The sequence below is a fragment of the Pocillopora damicornis genome, chromosome 2 (assembly GCF_964200805.1).
Source record: "Pocillopora damicornis chromosome 2, jaPocDami1.2, whole genome shotgun sequence".
Taxonomy (NCBI): Eukaryota; Metazoa; Cnidaria; class Anthozoa; order Scleractinia; family Pocilloporidae; genus Pocillopora; species Pocillopora damicornis.
The window spans coordinates 23692457-23714292 of NC_142671.1; the positions used below are offsets into that span (position 1 = coordinate 23692457).

Here is a 21836-nt window from a genome sequence, read left to right on the forward strand (position 1 = left end):
GGCATTCATAAATCCTCAATAATTCATTAGTATGCTCCACTTGTCACCATTGTATCAGGTCAATCAGGGTTTTAATAACCAGGATGTGAAAATGTATTGCTTTTGACAGTTTTTATACAGTTTTCGGTTTTGATCGAATTTTTTTCAGTTTTGCGGTTTTGGATGATTTTTCCTATGGTTTTGTAGTTTCTAATAGGCCCCAATGCCCCCCTCTAGTCACAGGATTCCACTGTATATTCAGTAATCTGATGAATGATTGATGGCTAGTCCAGGTTGGAAAAATATTAGGAAAAAAATGTAGACTTTGAAGTGAAGATAATTAGGATTTCTTCTTGCTGGTATATGTCTTAGATTTAAAGGATCTTAACAGCTTTTTAGTTTGGGACTTACTGTTATCACATGCATTTTCTCATCTTGATTGCCCAGTAGTTCTCAGATGATCTGACCATGCTTTGAAAATTTGCTAAGTGGTAATTCTTTTGAAATTAAACCAACCAGCAAATTGATAATACTAGAACTGTTTCTGTAATTTTGTCAATTTTCGCGTGGAACAGTGCTCAATATGTTGAAGCAGAGCGGACTCTTCAGGGGTTAGTTAGAAACCCCTGAAGAGTGAAGCAATTCACGAAACAGGCTTGTCGGGAAAATGTAGTTGCATCCTTTTTTCCTCTTAAAATATTTATATATATATATATATATATTTAATAGCCCATAAACCCCTAAGAGTGACTAGCATTTAGGATATCACCCTTGATTTGCACATTAAGGTCACAAGAGTAAAGGGAATGATTACCAACCAAAAGAACCTCATGATTGTTAAACAAGTCTCCTTTTCAGCACGTTAGGAAATGTATAGAGAACAGTATGGAGAATATGTATACTGATACTAGGATTTATAGGGTTAAAAAAGGTTCTAAAAGTTGGTTCCAGTCCTTGGATTTCTTCTATACTTATCACGGCACAAATACGCTAGCACAGGGGTTTGCTTTCATAATCAGAGTTACTCAGCAAATGGTTCAAAACCAGGAGGAACATTCGATCCTGTCATCCGCTCATCTGGTGAAAGTAACCTGGAAATAAAAGTAATGTTGTTGGTTTTAGTGACTGATGTTTTGAGGACATGAGGGGAAGTCATCATCTGCATTAAGTTACTTGACTCTGGTTATGACTTCTGCTCAGGTTGTGGGAACATCCACCACTGCTACCATCAACAATCCTTTTTCAGGACTCCTCTCCCAGACAATCAGACTATGTCATCAGTCAGACTATGGTCACCATTATTTACAGCTTGTTTTCACAAAAACTGTGGTAAAAAAATGTAGGAAGTGAAGTCCTTACTACTTTCATTTGTGGGAATTTGGAATATGTGATACTTTCATCACAGAACACTGTAATTTTCTATGAATTTAAGAGCGTCATGTTTTCCTGTAAAACACTTGTGTCTATACAGTAGGTTGATATAGGTAAATCAAGGATTTCACTGTGTGGTTAACCTTCTTGAGATATCCAGCCTTTGCAGTCAATATTACACATAGTCGACACTTGTTTTTTTGATCAATATCAACTTGACTTGAATTTAGCCTCTTCAAATTCCTGAAATTCACCCTAACTGGTGCTCATACATTAATTACATTTTTCTTCAATTGTTGCTTGAGAAAAAACGGCCCATGTTGATCTTTGTTGTGTTGTTAAAAAATCTTTAGCTAAAAATACTTACGGATGAGTTATTGCCTTTTTGGTAAATCTATTGTTGAGATTACATAGTAGTGTCTGGGATCAAAATTTTTAGAGTTTTGAGTTGGAAGCAATACCTTCTGTTTGTTTTCTGGTTTATACGAATGATTTTCATTGACCGGCTGGGTCATGTATATTGTTAGTTATCATATCTTGTCTTGTTGTGTTTAATTTAACAAGGAAACAATGAGAATTTGAATGGAGAGAATGAAACCTAAGACAAAGTAAGCCCGTTTCTATTACATGAAGTAAGACGCACGTTTCAAATGATAAGTTTTTGTGTGCAAATTCATAAGTGGGTTGTGGAGTACAACTTGCCATTGACTTCTTACTATGGAGTCGTATACCGTGACAATTCCTGGGTTTTGTTTGGACGGACGGTTGAACGTCGGTTTGGACGGATTTACTAGGTGAAGGCGAGTTTTACAACCAACCTACCAGAAAACTCGTGTGATCGACGATAAAAAAATTGCATCTTTTTGTTAAAATAATTTTAGATAGGAACGTTCTTTAAAGAAAAGGAAAGACGTGTTAAAGAAAAGGGGAAGAAAATTCACTTTTAATTTTTTTATGTGGGAGGTTTGTCATTAATTTCTTAATTGCTTGGCTCGTGTCCAAACATCGTGAACGTAAGAATCTTTCATCAATCAATGTTTTGTGCCCATGTAAATGAGTTTTTACCATTTTGCACCTTATGAAACAACACAAAATTGTCTTGAGAAGATACGTAGTGTTTTTGTGTTGCAAGATTTTTGATGGATGGATTTGATTAAGGCTTTGGTAAATTTTGTGTCTCAAAACTACTTCCGATGGAAAGCGCATGGCATGTGTTTCGGTATAAGAACCTAATTGAAACAGATATGTCTCAGTGTAACTGAAGAGAAGAAAAAGTTATAAATGAATTATCCTCAGCAAGAAGTTGTACAGTGGGTTCTTGTCATTTGAGCTCGGCTTGCACTTAATACGAAAAGTTTTTGACATCGCTAGCGGGAACCCAAAAATGAGAAACCGCAACCAGATGGAACAAACATTTGTTTTTTTTTCCGGTTTGGATCAATCAGGATCTTATCACTCGATGGAAAAAAAGGAAAGAGAAGAGAACAAAAAAGCGTTTTAAGTTCATAAAGTACTTACTGTTAGTTGTATCTGTGCTGTGTTAAGTTTTGGTCTACTTGTATAATGTTGTGCTACTTTGACAGTTTCCCTCTTCAGTGAGTAATGTTTAATTTATCTTTTGTTAGACGAAGAAGCTCTACTGAAACTGTACTAAAATCCCCCCGAAATTCTTATCGAAAAGAGTTAACACTACGGAGGGAAATTTGTTTGAAACGTGAGATCCAAATGTGACTAGCTACATAGGTAAGTGTTACGTGATGCGCGATGTGTGGTGTGCAAAAGTTTGGTTACTACTGTACTCAAGTGAGGGGTTGAACAGCAGTTCTAGTAATAAAAAAAGGGACAGGTTCCCTGAACATACCTTTACAATGAAAGAGAGTTAAACAGTAAAAGGAGACTATTGGGGTAGCATGATTTTGATTAATAGTACAATTGGTGGAGGATTTTTTTAAGCTCGCGACCTCTTTTAGATTTTGATCTCAAGTAATAAAGCTCTGACTAGAAATTGAAGACGCTTCGTTTGAAGTTCCATTAATTTTAGATACTCCCTAAGTTACGCCGTAATTGAAATTTATAAGTTAGATTTTGCTCTCCGAGAAAAATGGCTAACCGCTTTGTGTTGGCTTAACTCCTGAGTCGGACGTTCAACGTGTAAAAAGTAGACCAATCACTTTTGCAGAGAGATTTTATTTACAATTGAAAGTAACTCGTTTGCTTATCATAATGCAGTTCGTTGAATGGCTTTCGTTTTTGATTACCTTCGACCCCTTTTACAAACACTTAAAGTCGTGTAGGGTTCGTAATAGACTTCTCGTTAAGGTTTGTTGTTATTATATCCGCTCGAAGCTATGGTTGGCTCGCGGCTTTTTGCTTTCAGCAAAATGTTTGTTTTGAATAATAGATGACTTGTACCTGTTGAGAGTCGATGAAAGACTTGCTTGCAATTGGTGTCGACGGTGGAGGGTTATTTTCCTTGCTTCCGGAAATAGGAAGGGAACGATCTAAAGGGTAATTAATTAACAAAGCCAGGGAGTAGCGCACATAGGTCTTCGTAGTGGTGTTTTGTGACCTACAATATCGTGGAACTTTTCAAGCGTTGTTGCGGTTAGACGAAATCTTCGTGAGAAAGTTACGGCGAAAGAGACTTGAAGCAGGTATCGAAATCAATTTCCCTAAAATTCTTGGCCTTTCCATACTCATGCTCAGGATTTTGAGCCTTTACCTGCTTACATTAAGTACCGTTCTGTAATTTAGCGGTTTAAGCAGATGGAAGTGTCTGAAATTTTTAAGGTAATTTCGACAGATAAAGTGAAAGTAATTTCGCTAATAGCTACATGTGTGCGAGATTCTTCAAGGTCTAAGTGTGAAAAATTTCTCGTCAAAATAATTCTTTTTACTCGAAATGTTTTTTGATGCGATTTGTTATCTCGTTGCTTTGCTCGTGTATGCTGTTGTGTTCGTTGTTCTCAATATCATCAACGTATATTTGCCGCACCTTCACGTTGAAGGGAGTTAGCTTTAGCCGATCGCTTGACAGATAATCCGGCCGATAGTAGTCATGCAAACACATGCAAGGACCTGCGTTTCAAGGAATGATTGTTCGTATCAAGAGCTGAATTTACACGCCGCTGTTTTGGAGTGCTTTATCGGTTTTTGTGTTTAGGTTGACTCAGTCACTAAGTAGGATCGAGAGCAAGTTCTTTCAATACATCTCGAAACCATCCTCGTCTTTTTTATCGTTTCATCTTGGTTTTTTTTTTTTCAACCACTAGTTCTGTTTGTCTAGGTGCGAAACCTTGCTGCTCCGTCCGCCTTCATATTGCTAGGTAAGCGAGCTACCATCCCACGCGATGGATGAACATCCCTGGGTTACTCAGATGGCACAACTTTTTTTTAAAGAGCATAATAAGTATGCAGTATTCCTATGATGTTGCAGTGTAAATGAAAGTTTTTGGGAGGAAACCGCTTATGAGTGATTAATTGAGAACATGGAAATCACCGAAACCAAAAATGATTGAGCGAAGTACATTGATTAAGAATACGTTTTCCTCGGGGGAACTCTGTGTTCTGGTGACGGGATGAGTCAGGCACTCTTATAAAAATGGTGAGGGAGGTTTTAGGAGCGGCAGTACGAGCAACTACGAGCACCAAGGGTGCGAGTCTCTGGGGAGGTCGGCAGGCATCTCCTTCCGAAAAATCTCTTATATATTTAGCTCTAAAATACCATTCCTTGCCTTTTTTAGATCATGGTTAATAGAAAATGGACAAAGATCCCAAAATTCGACTTCAAAAGAGGTTTTTTATTTCTTTGTACCGCTATAACTTTTTCCTTTAGCGCAGGTTGACACGGAATAATCAGCAAAGCAATCAGTCGCCTAAATTCCTGGATACTTAAAGTGAGGGCTTGTGTAAACTTGCATTACTGAGCTAGTTTTCAGTTTATCTAATTAGTTTATCGTTCATTGTTCGTTTTTGATGTGTTATTACTGTTTTTTTGTTGGGCTTTGAACTTCAGCTTTGAACTGAATTTCGTTTTTGGTATTTTGTTCCGTATTAGATTTCGAAATCAAACCAATGATAAGAACTCTGTCAAACCCACTGCCGATGCTTTTAGCTGATATTGTTTTTGAATAACCAGTAAACAGCACTTGAGCGTACACGCACGCGAGCAAGAATTAATGTTGCTTACACGTGTTCACCCACCTAACAAGTTCACGACGGCCAACATAACCCCTTTGTTTGTACTATGACTTTTTGTGAAGATTATTTTTTTGTACTGTCTTGCGTCACCCTGCCAACTGACTTGGTTGGTGTGGAATTCACGATAAACATTCACCCAAATATGAACAGCAGGCTATATCCACAAATGACCATAGTTACCCATGTTGGTACTGTTTTACAATATATGTCGAGATTGGAGCTGGATTTTTGTCGACAAAATATTTTGTTTTCACATTGAGTGCTTCTTCAGTTGTCAGGGATGTGAAATGTTTAAAAAGTGTAGTTACACGCTAAATTCAACAAACTAGCGCCCGCACTTGACAACTGTGAATGTTTGTGTTTCACGCAGGTTTTTGACTTGACAAGTGATCCAAATTCTCGCCGTGTCATTCAGTAAAGAAGCCTTCAAGAAGTTGCACTTTCATCCAGCACCCATTTGGCGCGCCTGTCGTTTTCATTGTGGTTGTAGAGGTAAGTTGGTCAATGAAAAATAAATATTTCCTCTGTTTATCAATTGTCTAAGAGAGTAACTTTAAAGGGCATTTACAGTTTTTTAAGCTCGCCAGAGGAATGTTCCTGCCATCGCGAGCTTGTCCCTGTCATTCAACTGTCTTCAAGATACAGCCATCACTGACGTTAGAGAAACGTGAGAAAAGCACCCTCTCAAAAGAAAAGAGTAGAGTTATGTTGTTCATCAATTTGAATTACTAAAGCAGATATCATTCTGCAATACAACTATTCCCCTGATCAATGATCCGTAAGGACTCTTTGCAACGAATACACACCGTTATTTCATAACCAACCATGTATGTGATAATGTAAGGGCGAATAATGTCATTCATGTTATTGTGGTAAATCATGTGCGATTCGTAAAAAAATGTACGTTTAGTGTTACAAAATATCGTTTCACCAAATTGATTAGTGGTGAAAGTATAGCTTCCTGGTTTGACTGTTAGAAACACTCGTTACTGACACTCGAGTTCATCGTTAATGCGAAGAATGGAATCTAAAGTTATCCTTATTGTTCATTGGAGTAGAAATTACCTTTACCTTGCAAGAAACATGTGGGATGGGAGAAGAAGGTCCGCCCAACTTTTTTCATCGTACTTCACCAGCCCCCCTCCCCTGGGGGACCCTTGCTCCCTTCTCCCCTCCCTCCCCTCCCTCGACATGTACATGTAACACATCTGATATTCATTTTTGCCAGCGTAACTCTTGAAAGTTCCTAAATGAGTGAAATTGGCTCTCAACTACTAATGTTAGGTCCTCTGTAAGGTAGTGAAAAATAGAGAAAACCAAATATATATTTAAGAAATTGTATTTCATGTTTTTTTTAATAAACGCTGGCTAACTTGTGCGCAATCCATGGGTTCTGTTTTGAAAAAAACATCGGGCCACCGCGAGACTTTTCCGCGATATAGTTTGGTTTCTTCTCCTTATGTGGACTTAATCATCGCGTTTAATCGATTGGAAGAGAAGCAAGCATGGACACAATAGGTAATGACGAACACAACCCTCCTCCGATCTTATTTGACAAGTACAAAAGATGCAAAGGAGCAGCCTCGCGCATCACCCACATGAACTTTAAAATGTTTTACCTTACTCTTCGCTAATCAGATCATAGCGATTAACACGCCAATATCGAGTTATCACATCAAACTGTTGTCTGTAAGTTTTAGTCAAATTTAGGAAGTTGATTTCAATGAAGGCAGACGAAACTTCCGTTGTCTTTTGATAATTGCTTCAGTATTGTTTTCAAGCCTAATTGAAAAAAGGCAAAGCGAAATGATCGCACCGGTGTTAGCAGCTGTGTCGCAGATTTGACATGTTGTAAAATTGATTGTATGCGGTTTTACCTCAACTTCTGTTCGCGGCGTTACGGTTTTAGTCGCTAATAATCCGCTGTGTGCAACGATGGAGTATCTTCGTCTAGAAGTAGTTTTTTCATCAAAGAGGTATGAGATAAGGATAATTTAGACTTCCAAGGTTGTAGTTTTGGATTCGTTGAGGAACAGTTAGAACTTTTCATGTGCGCGACCGCCGCTAACTTTTTTTCTTCTTATTAACTGAACCGCGATCTGACAGTCTTTTACTGAAACTTTCCTTAAAAACACTCGAGCTGTCGTAAGATTTATATCTTTCTTATTGATATATCGAATTGATTTCCAGTGCATATTGAACAATTGTGTTTTCGTTTACCACGTTGTAATGGAACAATGTGATTGAAGCGAAGTTATCGAGCAAAAGAAGCGTTCTCGCTGTTTATAAATTACATTTATTTCATGTGACGGTTATAATAACAATTTGTGTCTTTTTCATTTCCCGTAACCGAAAACTTATGTCGCTCTCTGCCGTCCGTAAAATTGTCATTGCAGAGTAAACTGGCCGCATTTCTAACGAACCTAAGTTTTTTTTTTTTTTAATCTTTTTTTATCACATATCGAAAGTTGCTCGCTCAGTCGAGTTTTCCTTTAAATGTTGACGTAAGATATATGGTAAACCATGAGAGTTTCGCGAAATAAATGTACCTTATGTAACTCAGTTGGTGTTATACGATTTTGTGATTTCATTATAATGTGGAGCTAATTTCATTCGTGAGACAGATGCACAGCTAATAAAATTCGTATTTTTTTGTCAATTCGGCGGACAGTTGCATGGTATTCTCGAGGAAATGAGGTTTACTCTTGCAGCTTGATCCACATTCATATATTTCTTAGGACAGTATTGAAGCTATGGACTGATTCAAACGACTTGTTTTCTTTTATGAAAGTTTTTTTCTTATTAAAAGGTCTTATTGTCGGAGCTGGTGTTCATCGTAATTTCCGATTATCAATCGTATTGAACTCGTCCCAGTTCGGACGAAGTCGGTACTGTACGGGTCGCCATGTTATGCGAAGACCTACTTGACAGTTTCCTCTCGTTGCCAACGGTTTAGTCTTAATTACGACAATACAATGAATACATGTCGTCTCTCAGAATCATCTGGAAGTAAGTTGTTCACTGGCGAATGAACGTTTCTCGATAGTACACCCTTAAAGTGTTGTAAAAATTCATTTGTTAATTCGCTTTAAAGTGGTGATTCACTTGCTAAGGTAGGGTGTTGGTATCATTTTTTCTTTTTTTAGCGTGTTTGAGGAGATTTTGGCTATGTAAACTAAACTTTTTCCTTAGATGATTTACGCACGTGCAACTTCTGCTCTCGAGGTTTTATTAGGCGCAACTTATCAAGAATATTTTCATGCTACTTGAGCGCGCTTTAATTTTTAAAATACTTACATGTAGCTATAGTCACGAAACATTATGAAACGCGACGGCTCGTATTGGCCGCGATTATCAAAAAAATTTTATCTGTTTTGAGGATTATTCTGAAAAATGCGATGACATACAAAGACGGGTGAAGATTACATAAAAAACGGCCAAGCTTACAGTAGCTGAAGGTATAGCGTAGTAGAATAAGTTATTGTTTACTAACATCAGTGACATTTAATAATATCGACGGTGAATAGTAAGAAAGACAAAGAAGTTAATACTTAGCGAAGCTACGCGGTATTTGGATAAGTTGAAGACAGTATTTGAGTTTGTTATTGGGCTTTCTTCCCAGAATGTCAAATGTAATCGATAAAAATTCTAATAACCGGTAAGGATTGAAACAGCGTAATTAAAATCTCAGGAGAAAAAAAATTGTTTAATGCAAAGGAAAAACTACCGTGATGGTAAACTTGGGTACGGAAATTTATATGGTTCAGGAACAGACATTTAAAACAGGAAGTTACATACTTTACTCATATAAGTTGAGTAGTTATCTGTGAATTGTGTGATGGAAAGCTAGAGCTAATGGATTAGTGATGAATCTGCATGGCATGTTCACGCGAACAGGCAGGACACTTTTAAATTTTAGTGCCTTGATGGTGATGCTGCTTTGAATTTGGACTCTTACATACGCATTGACAAAAATCTTTGTAAGATATGCTTAGTGGCTCGGACCTTGTTGATGTTCTTTCTAAACAGCAATCATTTCGTAACCGGGTGGCGGTAGTCATGTCATCATAGGCAGGTGCTCTACTGCCTTTTATCTCTTATAATAGATTCGAATGATTCCCGGCTTCAGTTAGTCATTTGGGGTAATATACATGCATAAGAGAAGTAATTATCTCCAAGCGCAAGGTAACTGTCGATTTAGTGGCTACTCGTCTTAACTAGAGTTTTGAATTAAGCTATGTCAAATTTGGTAAATGCAGTTTTTCCCCTTTTGTTTACAGTAAGGTTGGATATGAGGATACCTTTGTGTTTCCTAGTTTGAAAAAAAAGAATGCAGTGTACCCTCTATAGAATTGATTTAAAAGTTTTTTCCATTTGAAATTGTGTATTTGACCATAATAACATTGTTTCTTCAAGTAGCCTCTGCTTGCTAATCTAAATGTGAAATTGTTATTATTTAGACATCATTTAGGTAATCAGTTCATTACTAAAAGTTAGTCATCCAGCTATCTGTAAAAACCACCGAAAATTTTTCATGTATTGACATATTGTGGCTGTCATTTTTGATCTTACCAAGGACTGTTCGTTTTACAGCAATCTACAGTATCATTGAACCAAACAGCTGAACATGTTTCCTAGTTAGTCAAACGTGAATGTCACTAGCTGATTTTGTTTATCGGTAATAAAGAAGAAATGTCTCTGTGGTCTGTGACAGGTTCCCTTTTGATGATTGTTTCACCTTCATGCCTGCAATTTTTAAATTGCCATTATTAATATTGTCGAATTATTAACTTTCTCTGCTGGGCTGGCCGGATTCAGCTTTGTTATTACGCGCTTTGTTTCGCTGATCAGCAAGCTGTTTTATTTCCGCGTTGGAGAACGTAGTTTTGTTATGAGAAGTATTTGCTTGTACTGACAACAGTGTGAAGGATGTTTCAAGTCATATACTTTACTGCTATTAAGACCAACTGGAATCAATTATTTACTGTAGTTTTTACACGAAGGGAATGCATAAGAAGTATTTTTCGCGCACCTTATTGATATCATCAATACAGGGTGTGCCCTTTTTAGAGTTTCTCTCTGGTTTCTTTGCAGTCACAGAATAATACGAATAAATGATAACTGATAGCGACTGTATTATTTCTTAATTTTTTTTCTTGATGCTCTGACAAAGTGCTTACAAATATTCACTCCTCTGCTCCATAAACTTTCATGAACAGCGGTCACTTACGTTTGATGCATTAGGCAATTTCTATGCACTTTTCCTCGTGCATAGTTTTTCCCAAATGCATCTTTTAGCGATTTTTGTAAAATTTTTTCAACAGGCGAGTATGATTTATTCAGAACATGTAATATTTATCAAGGTTTCCTTGTTGCATTATTACAAAAATTATCGTTATTAGGAATCCCAGTTATGTTTCTTTTTCAATGTCGTGAATGGTTGTTTTACTCAAGAAGTTTAGGTAGATTTGACCGTACGTTATTGTTCATTTTTATCTCTAAATCAAACGATGGAACTGATCTGTAAATTTATGGTTGAACTAGGCCTCTGTGCCTTCGAAAAAACTCTTTGGAAAATTTATGGGGGCTTGAGAGCTTGATAAAATTTATGCTTTCCTCTTAAACTCAGGCTTTGCCTGACAATATTTTTGTCAACATATTGTGTGAAACATTGTCACCCAAAGGGGCGAGCAAAAGCGGAATCGATTTAGCTAATTCCTCTCGTACATGAGTTTCAGCTGATATTAACTTGGGTAGAACTGAAACTGAAGAAATTGCAGTCAAAACCAAACAGCAAATCACCTCTGAACAGGCTGTCATTGCTATGGTTACAAAGGGCAGGTGTTAGGCAAGTGTTTCTGATTGGCTCATTAGACGTGATGTGCTCTCTGATTGGCTGACGTATTGTGCTCTAGGTTATAACAACTTTCGGTAAGAAAAGTTTGAGTTTCATTTACTTTTCATTGATGATTTTCCTCGAATGTGGAAGAAACGAGGCTTGAGGTATAATTAATCGTTGGAGTAAGTGCCGAAGCTGCAAGAGGACAAATCCTGTATGTTACTGATATCGAAAGCGCACATCGCTTTTCATGTCCTTGTGATCCACAAATACCACATCGTAGTTGCTTCTTAATTCTGTAGAACTCTGAATTTGAAGTTCATTCATTTTCCTTTGGGACAATTGCACATGAATTAATATTTAGAAAGAGAAGGGATGGTGAAAGAGATGCGAACTACAAATCATTTAAAGCTAAATTTTCAAGATGCTTTTTAAAGTAAGCATGTAATGTAATCAGTTTGTTTTTGAGGTTTAAGAATTATCGTGACGTCATACCATCATTTAAACAGATCCAAGCACACGAATTGATTAGCCAATAACAGCACTCGTTGTTTCGCAATATGGTATGTTATGGAGGAATTTCCAATGAGAGTGTTTTTAGAATTATTTAATGAACCAATTCGTGAATAAGCCAACACAACGACATAGTTTCGTGAACTTGTCTTGTTTTCGAAGCGAGAAGTTTGTTTCATCTTATCAGTATATCTAGATTTTCGTTTGATTTTTCTAAACTTGACTAGTAGTTATAAATGCACCTCCTGAGCCGGTAACCCACTGTTTGTATTCTTCGAATAACAATGTACATAAAGTTTTGATATTATCCCAGCAATACAGCTGGTGTTGTTTTTGTGTATGGTCCATTAGTAAGCCCGCTTTTCTGATAGATTTTACTCGTTATGATGAGGAAAGCTCTGTCAGAGTGCCTTTAGCTTCGACTGGAAGTTTCTGAAAGGTGAGATTTCAACTTTGAATATTCAAAGAATAGTTATTAGAAATCAAACATTCGCGAAACAGTTTATTGAACGTTGAACTTCGTTAGGTTTGATGAGGGAAACGAGTAAAGCAAGAGCTCGGTGTATTTGTTGTTGCATTAGTAGCCTTGAAATGCGGACGTCGCGAAAACCTTCCAAGAGACAAAGGTCTCCTGACTGTGCAAAAATTCGAATGATCATGGTACGTGTCAATGTAGAAGATAACCTTGTAAGAATTATCGGTGGATTGGTAATCAGTTGAAATGGTTCTCTTTTCTTGACAAACAATTGCGTTTAAAAATCGAATAGGCGAACAACTGCGGAGAGCGCAGGTGAATCCAGAGACAATCAATTTCGCAACAAAATTTGAAAAAAACAACTGCAGGTAAATGTTTGAGGGAATTCCTTTGTATTTAAGATGAATGCTTTCATCAGATCGGAATTTAGCTGGTATAGTTTACAGGATTTTGCTCTGAAAGTATGCACCAATTTACATTTGCAAGACAAGTTACGTTCTTCTTTTCCCGTAATTCACCAAACATTGTTTATCAGAAAAATACAATCCAAATCATTAGTTGTCAACGGCGATGTTTCCCTTGTTTGCAATTCCTAATCAGTCGTTTTCAGGTTTTGATGTTTTTAACAACCTGTTTCCGAACTGCGGTCCACTCATTTTGTCTTCTCTAGTAATTATTTCGATAAGCTTCACATCTTTTAAAAAAATGGGAACTAGGTAAGTCTGAAATTACGAGCTGGTGAATTTGATTCAGTTTGTGACCGATAAAACTTCTTTAGACAATGTCGATCTTGCAATAATTCTGTTTGAAAGCACTTTCACTGATTGCATGTATTTAGTGGAATTATTCTAATGAAAATTAGCCGTCTAGACAAGATAATCATGTAGCGCACACGAAGACTGGTGCATGGAGACAATATTTTCCTCTCGCCTTAAAGTCCAGGTTCCATTCGGAATTAGGAGAGACTGGCAGATTTGTTGTCAAGAACAGGTATTAATTGTGGGAAGGGGGATTTCCGTAAGCCAAATTTCCGGATTACTATGTCTTAGTAGGAAATTCCACCGGCTGTTCTTGCGTAAGTAATATTATTTGCTCGATTTTTATATGCTTCATCCAGATTTTCCCAATTTTTATCTTTGTGTAAACGCACGGTAAACCCTCTTAATATACAGTGTAATTCATGGTTTTATCTACAAACCAATCACCAGCTTGTGTGGTCGAGGGAGATAAGTTTTCTGCTTCTGTCGAGAGCGGAATTTCCCGATACAGTGACTTTTAGAAAGGTCTGTGACCGGAGATCATGCAAATTGTGAGCTAAAAATTTGCTTCAGTAATTTCTTAGTTTGGAATAAGCACGTTTCAAACCATCCTTTCGCTTTGTTGTTTTTCTAACATAAATTGTCTTCTTGCCAAAACGATGATCTCGCCATGAGGAAATCAATGGTGTGGATTTGTTGTAGGCTCATAGAAATCACTTACAAGTATTTCCCTTGTATTCTGACGATGGTACGGACTAATGCACGCAGGTTAAGCAATAGTTTGCAAATATTACAAAAATGGGGAAAATTCGAACAGTGTTGTGTGCTTTAAAGCTTTTTTTTGACCCTTGAGGCTGTTTCAGTATGCGTGCTATTTCATAAATAGGGAAAATGAAAGGAGTGCTCATCGTTTTGCTTAATATGCATGAATTTTAGGTAGGCGTTGGCAAACGAAAAGTTCCGTGCGCTGTTCAAGCAAACGTTTGGAGTAAGTTTTGTTCCATGTAATTTTCAGTCTGTAGTATTTTGCATTGATATTATGATTTCTCTTCCCCTCAGGGCCATGTTTTTCTCCTTAACGTTGACATATAAGCGGTAAATTCTATCATTTTTCTGAATATGGAAGCTGACGAAGTGAAGCCTGACGAGAGAGCTTTATTGTGCGGCTGGAGATCGTTTAGGCCTAAAGTTCTTCAAAGACTCAACACACCAAAATGGTTTCTTGTGTTTCTCACCATATACTCCTTCATGCAAGGTAAGACAACTCTTCTCAAGAAATGTTCCTAATTTTGTTCTTGTTTACTGTTTTTACTTTTTATGGTGTAATCTCCTTTAGATTGAACTGATTGTTTCAGATTGTTGTTGGGACTATTTGATCCTTATTATGCTAACGAACCACTTCAAATTTGAAATCATAGTGGTGGCTACTGTTGAGGAATAAATTTGAAGTCCGTGACGACAGCTCGTTGCTTACCTGTCGGTTTTGATATTTTGGGGAAAGAATTGCTGTCAGATAGATCATTCTTTACGCAGAGGAGCACCTAGGTATTTGAGTATGAGTTGCACCAGGCAAGCGTCCCTTTTGAGGGAAAAAGATTGTTCTTTCGTTTTTAAACACTTTGTGAACTGAGCTGGACTTTTTACTTTCCAAAAATCTGATGATAATAAATAAAAATTTTGATGGAAGTCAAAATATACTTGTTGTGTCGTTCTAGGTATGATTGCGACAGGTCTAACGGCTGCTGGTCTTACTTCGCTGGAAAAGAGATTCAAACTAACCAGCAAGCAGAGTGGTATGATTGTTGCAGCAAATGACGTCTCCGCACTGATTCTTATCATCTTCATTAGTTACTTCGGAGGTCACAGGAACAAAGCCCGCTGGCTGGGCATAGGAGCACTGGTAACTAGTCTGGGATGTTTGATGTTCGCCTTACCTCACATCCTTGTAGGCAAGTACACCCCTCTTAAAGTTGAGACGAGTGGAAGCGAACAAACGTGTTGGTTCAATAGTACCAAGATCCCTAAAGATGACACTGTGTGCGCTGAAGCCAAAGGTTATACAGCTTGGAAGTATATGCTGGTGTTTGTCGGGGCAAAGCTTCTTTTAGGGGCAGGAACCACCCCTTTGTTTACACTTGGTCCGGCTTATATTGACGAGAATGTGAACCCAAAGGCGGCGCCCATGTATCTTGGGGTCTGGTTTATAGCAACTTTCTTTGGTCCTGGAATTGGTTACGTTGCGGGAGGGTCCCTTCTTAATGTGTGGGTGGACTTAATTCAGGTAAGGGAAAAATTGCTGTAAACCATTAAGCAGAAAGTCGTGACAAGATCAGTCATTGATAGTCCTATTCTTTATCAATCGTTTTTCTTGTTCTTTACTTCATATTTCTTTGTATAACTCCATATTTCACCTGTCGTCGCGCTGTCTATTCGATGGTATCATGACACAATTTCAACTTTAATATTTTTTACTTGTGGAAAGTACATAGACTCAAACATCTTGTTTAGATGCGCAATAATGGATACTTTATCTATAATCTGAACGAATTTGTTCTCACTTTTGTTTCTCCAGCCTCCCGGAGTTGACTTGACGCCTGATGATCCTCGCTGGATTGGGGCCTGGTGGCTAGGGTACTTTTTCGGGGGTCTATTACTGTTATGTACCTCTATAGCACTTCTTGGTTACCCCAGAGAGATGCCAGGAGCCCGTGAACAAAGATTGGCCGCCATTAGGGAAGGACTTTTACCGCCTAGCGACGAGCACATTCAAGGCCGACTGAAGGATATTTTACCAGCCACTAAAGCTATCCTTACAAACAAAGTGTTCATGTTCAATACTTGTGCATTTTGTTGTACAACTCTCATTGCAACAGGCTTGGGGCCGTTTGTCTCCAAGTTTATCCAGTCGCAGTTTGGGAAATCTTCCTCAACAGCAGGTGAGTGTAGAATACAGACGAACTCTCGGACAATACTTAAGGATTAGTGTTTTGCGTGAGTTTATTTTTTTCTATTTTAAATGAAATCTTTGATTATTACAGCGAAAAGAGACTTGTGGAAAATTTGATGCTCTAAATGGGGGACTTATTAGAGATGATTCGGTTTTATCAACTGAGTTGATAATGTAAATTGGCCACCAAGAAGAGTTTCAATGCTGACGTTTTGAACGTCAGTCGTTTGGCAGAGCGACGAGTATGACGGGGTACGGGAAATTAGTAAATTGTTTTCAGTGTAATAACCTCAGGTTGCATGACAGTACAAATGTTTTTTCTGCAGGAATCCTGTCAGGTATTGTCATCATCCCAGGCACTGCCGGCGGTATATTCCTGGGCAGTTACCTGATCAAGAGAGTTGATGTGAGACGGTCGTGTAAGATAGCTGCCAAGTACTGCTTTATCTTTCAATTTATCGGTACCTGGGCTGTACTTACTTTTCTAATTCCCGGTTGCAAGACGACACTGCTCGCTGGTATCAGTCATCCTTACAACAACAGGTGAACAAAAAGATGTATATTCCTTCATACATTTGCTGTTAATAAGTCTTACGAATGAAGATTTGGGAAGAATCTGCTTCATGAGGGGTTTGTGTTGTGGTAAATGTATGGTTCCATTCCTACCACATCATTTGTTCAAAAATGTTTCACGTGTAACGAATTTTTACTTCATCGCTGCTTTCAATTTTTTAAAGATTGAATAACGGAATTGCTTGGCTTGGCATTTCAAGAGTTCTGATAGTATTTTGGAAATTAGCTACATGGCACCGCTATTGCCATGTAGCCAACTGATTGGTTTCCCTTGTCCACATGAGTTTCAATTTTACTTGCGTGCACTAAGTAGGCCTCACTGAATGTGAAACTTGTAAGGATGGATGAATATGAAATCTTTCTGTCAGTTTGCTGGTCTACGTGATTATATTTGTTTTATTTTTGTTGTATTTCCCTCACTGAAGCATGTTGTTTCGTCCACCTTACAGAACTCTTGTGGATATAAACAAGTCTTCACCTTGTAACAACCTGTGTCACTGTAACAGCCTTGAGTATGACCCCGTGTGTGGAATCGATGAGGTGTCCTACTTCTCACCATGCCATGCTGGCTGCACTAAAAGTACTATTAACGAGGGATTGAAAAGAGTTACCGACAGAGAGGTAGCAACAACGTTAAAGTGACTCCTCACTTTGCACTGAAAATTCGTCGGAAACTTGGTAACTGACCGACCTGTGGATTGGGCCAGCCAGCTGGCTTGCCAGCTGACTTGATAGACTGACTGACTATTAACCTGAAACGAACTAACCAGGCAGTTGACTGGCTCGCTGGCTGACCTGATAGACTGACTGACTGTTCACCAGCAGACAAACTTACCAGGCAGCTGTTTGGCTCGCCAGCTGACCTGACAGACTGACTGACTGTTGACCAGCGGACGAACTAACCAGGAAGCTGACTGGCTCGCAAGCTGACCTGACAGACTCATCGACTATTGACCAGATGACGAACTGGTCAGCCGGGTGGCTGGCTGATTAGCTTGCTGGTTGGTCTGTCGGACTGACTCCATACTGAGTGGTTCACTACTTAGCCGATTAACCGACAAACTGACCGATTAGCGGACCGATTAAGTGATTAGTGGTAACTGACAGACCAATAGATTTGTGTATGTAATGTTTTGATTGTTTGGTTTTCTCTGTTATGCTGCAGATGTATGAGAACTGCCGTTGTATTGCGCCTCAAGATAGGACCGTTCGGCATGGTTCTGCTCTACAGGGAACATGTGACCGAGACTGTAAGAATTTGATTCCATTTCTGTTCGGCGCTGTGGTGTTACTTACCTTCAATTTTATGAATGCCACGCCCAACAAAACTGTCGTGTTGAGGTGGGTACTTAAATGTTTTCATCGTGTCAAAAAGACATTTTCTATCTGTCGTCAATCATAATAAAGATATTTCCCAACCAATCGTTGCAATTTCAGGTCATCTATGTTCTGTTTTCTTGAATGAAACAGTTGTCTTTATGATGAGGATCTCATCTTTTTCTTATTGGTTTATATTTAATCTGTATGTTTTTAGATCATATTTGTTTTATTTCTTATCTGTGTAGTAGCTTTTGTTGTTTTGATGTGATCTTCATCAAGCTTGCGTAATCACTGAGATCACGCATTTCGAAGTGGTCTCAAAACTTCTCGACGGACTGCTGACTTAAACTGGAATTACAACAAACGAGAGGTTGCACATGGCCTTTGCAACAAACGGCAAAAGTTGAACTTTGTGTTGCTTGCACTTGAGTGTTACATTTTAAAAAAACAAGCAAATTGAGCTGGAGTTCGATCTCGCCGTAATCGTCATGCTCAAACTCGTTAAAGTTGTAATTAGATTTCATTAGGTTGTCCAATAATATCTGCTAATAACTGCGAACTTTACATGTTATTTCAGATGCGTACCAGACAATCAACGGACATACGCTCTAGGTCTTCAATGGCTATTTCTGTGTATGTTTGGTTCCATGCCTGGTCCTGTATTATTCGGTGCATTTATTGACAAGACCTGTATCTTGTGGGAAGAGACGTGTAGCGGCAGAGGCAGCTGCCTGGAGTACAACAACGAACTTCTCAGCTATTTGTTGGTAGCAGCAGGCCTGTTCTTTCAGAGTGAGTCTGTATTCCTTCTTTGTCTGGGCTACCCACGTATCTGACATGCTTAATAAAGCCTGACGGTTAAAATAGCTCAACCTAATATCGCACTCTGATTCGATGCGTGCTGATGTACATCTTATCATGTGCAACAATCATGTGCAACACGCGTGCTGATGTACATCTTATCATGTGCAACACGTTTGCTGATGTACATCTTATCATGCACCGGCGTGATTATTCTCCAAAAAGCATTTTTTATTTCAAAAACTCTATTTGTGAAGTTGATTATCCGCTATTTGTAGTTCTCTCAACGGCTCTATACTTTGGTTCGTGGTTCTTCTGCAAGTCAAACGACCCTCTCACCCCCAATATACCAGATGTAGATGATCCAGCCTCGTCTCAAACTCGCCTCAGTCCTCCACAGACACCAGTGCCTGGTTTTGAATTCCACCTACAGCGCCGAGCAGCTGGTCAGCAGACTCATCCAGAGGGAGAAGCTCTTGCAGAAGCTGATCGTGACAGAGAAAACTCATCCCCAGTTCCTGGCTTCGCACGGTATGAAGCTGATAATGACAGCGTGTTCCTATCATTTAGGAATGCAGGTGAAGAGAGCCAAAATAGTTTTCTCTCAATCGGTCAGATTGAGTCTTCGATTTGAGATAAATTGTACGTTGTGTTAAAACAGATACAAATTTTAGGTTGTATTTTCACATTGCAATTGATAAATTAGCACTCAAAGAAGAAATCCATCGATGTATGAAAAAAATAATTTCCTTACGTTTTCAGATTCTCGTACATCCTTCTTCTTACTATTTGTAAGATCTCAATTGTAAAAGTCAAATTTTTAGATCAAAAACAAGTCCACAAGATTCTCGCCAATTATCAAAACATATTTGAAGAAAGAAAAAAAACATGACGTTTTCTTGGCATTTTGTTCATCTACAGTAGCTTTATAACCGGTGCTTGGTCAAACGATGTTTGTTCATATCGAACTTACTAACCACCCGTTCTTTCAGGGGGTTTTGAAGGGAAACCCTCTTTTTGCTCACTTGGTTTCGAGTGAGGCCTAGGTATGGTAAATTAAAACAAATTATTCGTGTCATAAAAAGATTGTCCAACACGATCAATTTGATTTTAAATCGAATTAATTGGTCAATAACACTTAAAATGGTAAATAAAAATATTAGAAATTATTAGAAAGATAGAGTAATTATTATATTGATGTCGGTAGCACATCATGTATTTCGTTTTTTCAATTTTATATTTGTTACTTTAGTTATCGTTCTATTTTGAGGTTTTGTTATCTTGGTGGGATTGACAATCCGGTTTTGTACATTTACCTATCGCCTTTTTTTTAACAATGCTTATCATTAAAATTAAAACTTTCTCGATTGTGATTGGTTTAAAAAAACTCCTATTTTCCTCAAATTCACGTGCGGAAAGTTTGTTATTGGACAGTTCAATAAGCCAATCACATTCAAAGATGTAGATTAAATCAACCAATCCAAAGTTGTAGTTTGAACCTTGGTTTCAATCAGCTAAGAAACAGTATACAGAATCTAAACTGGAGCTTTCTCCAAAATGAAGAATTTTTTCCAATTTTAGGGCGACATTTAACAATTTATACTCTTTGGTCAGTTTTTCAATGCAAATTTTCCCTTTCTGTCATAACTTGGCTATTCTTCTATCTCGGAAATTGTAATTTTTATGATTAATTGGTAACAAGACTTCGCGTTGTCCAATTCAGTCTGTAATCATACTCGTGATAAACAAATCGCACCCCCGCTGCGCGGCAGTCCGATATTGTTTTCACTCATATGATTACAGACCGAATTGATCTCCACTCAGTCCTATTGCTAATACATATTTACCAGTTTATTTTTGATACTAGTAACAGTTTAGGTTCAGATAGGTAAGTGAGGGTGTGTCAGTGAGGCGTGATATCTCAAGAGTGGTTATTTTTTTTCTAAAATCTCTTTTGGGTAGTATGGAGCATCATATTCACTGTTTTAATATATCAATACTGAGCTTTAAGATGATTTAAAGATCACTAAAGTGCGTTGAAATTCTTAAAATTTGGATTCAATTTCCTTCACCCCTAGGGCTCGTCAGGGGTTCTTGTGCTGGAAATAAACTTGATATTTTTGACGGTTAATTCAATAGGTGAAATGTTTTTCTACTGCTCTATCATTTGCATTTCGAGAACTGCAATTTGTGATTTCGTGGTTTTCTGTACATTTTTTTACTTTCCAATCTTTAAAGGACTTTCATTTACTTTGTAGAATTTGTCACTGTGTATAGAACCTATGGGAAAAACATCGTACATTGCGATTTAGTGATTAATATGAAGTTTTCTTGTATTTTAACCTTCATGTAAGCAATTTCAATAATATTGTTAATGAGTAAAGCACGAGCCTGCATTATTAGCGTGTGTTATTCACTGAAAAATGGTCCTTTCTCTGTGTTATCTTACTGGTCAAAAGTAACAGAGAATGTTCATAGTTTTTTTCTAGTTATAAGATTGTTTTTTTTTCCTTGGATTTTTAATTTTTTAAAAACGCGCTCGTCGATAACGTGCTGGTTCACTGTTTTCATGGCCTAATCTTTCTGTCGTCTCTTTGAACTTCTGGCCTTTTAATTTTTTGTTTCACTTCGGGCTCTAAGTGTGGAATGCCGCTATCATGCCATATCTAAGGCTCGTGCTTTACTTGAGTTCAAGTTTACTGGTTTACCTGAGGTTCAAGTCAGTGGTCTTGTATGAAGGGCATGCGCGCCGGCGCGTTGGGCCTCTCGGCCACTTGTCTTGTACACCTTTGCTACCAGGAAATGGCTCAAATTATTAGGTTTTTATTCAGTTGTTTTCTACAAGTTGATAAAATAAAAGTAAACTTCCCTACCAAGACATTATAAGCTGTGTTTTTTGTGTGTATGTGAGTGCGTGCATGGGTGCATTAGTTAATGTAGCTCGTTTGATTTCTTGGGGATGGCAACGTTTCAGAGTTAATTAACCTACCAACAATTTGTGAGGGAGTTCTCCGTTGAGTATAACTAACTGTTTCTGGAACTAACACTTGGGAACACTCT

At 38.0% G+C, this 21836-nt stretch overlaps 1 protein-coding gene across 21 annotated transcripts in view; it reads left to right on the forward strand.

Moving 5' to 3' along the window:
• LOC113674852 (solute carrier organic anion transporter family member 4A1) overlaps window positions 1-21652 on the forward strand; it is a 24095-nt gene extending 2443 nt beyond the window's left edge. For 4 of the 21 annotated variants that reach the window (XM_089195196.1, XM_089195195.1, XM_089195199.1 and 1 more), the window contains exons 3-13: window positions 2976-3093; window positions 5191-5246; window positions 5921-6042; window positions 14195-14390; window positions 14851-15416; window positions 15708-16071; window positions 16409-16625; window positions 17105-17276; window positions 17821-17996; window positions 18553-18767; window positions 19055-21652. In XM_089195196.1, the coding sequence (XP_089051322.1) occupies window positions 14255-14390; window positions 14851-15416; window positions 15708-16071; window positions 16409-16625; window positions 17105-17276; window positions 17821-17996; window positions 18553-18767; window positions 19055-19410 (2202 nt within the window). In that variant the 5' untranslated portion in view covers window positions 2976-3093; window positions 5191-5246; window positions 5921-6042; window positions 14195-14254 and the 3' untranslated portion in view covers window positions 19411-21652. Of the gene's footprint in view, window positions 1-2975; window positions 3094-3788; window positions 4005-5185; window positions 5247-5920; window positions 6043-7348; window positions 7527-8504; window positions 8664-14056; window positions 14124-14194; window positions 14391-14850; window positions 15417-15707; window positions 16072-16408; window positions 16626-17104; window positions 17277-17820; window positions 17997-18552; window positions 18768-19054 lie in introns of those variants that run through there. The other 17 variants (XM_089195187.1, XM_089195189.1, XM_089195190.1 and 14 more) reach the window with 9 other exon arrangements.
• The last annotated feature ends 184 nt before the right edge of the window (window positions 21653-21836 follow it).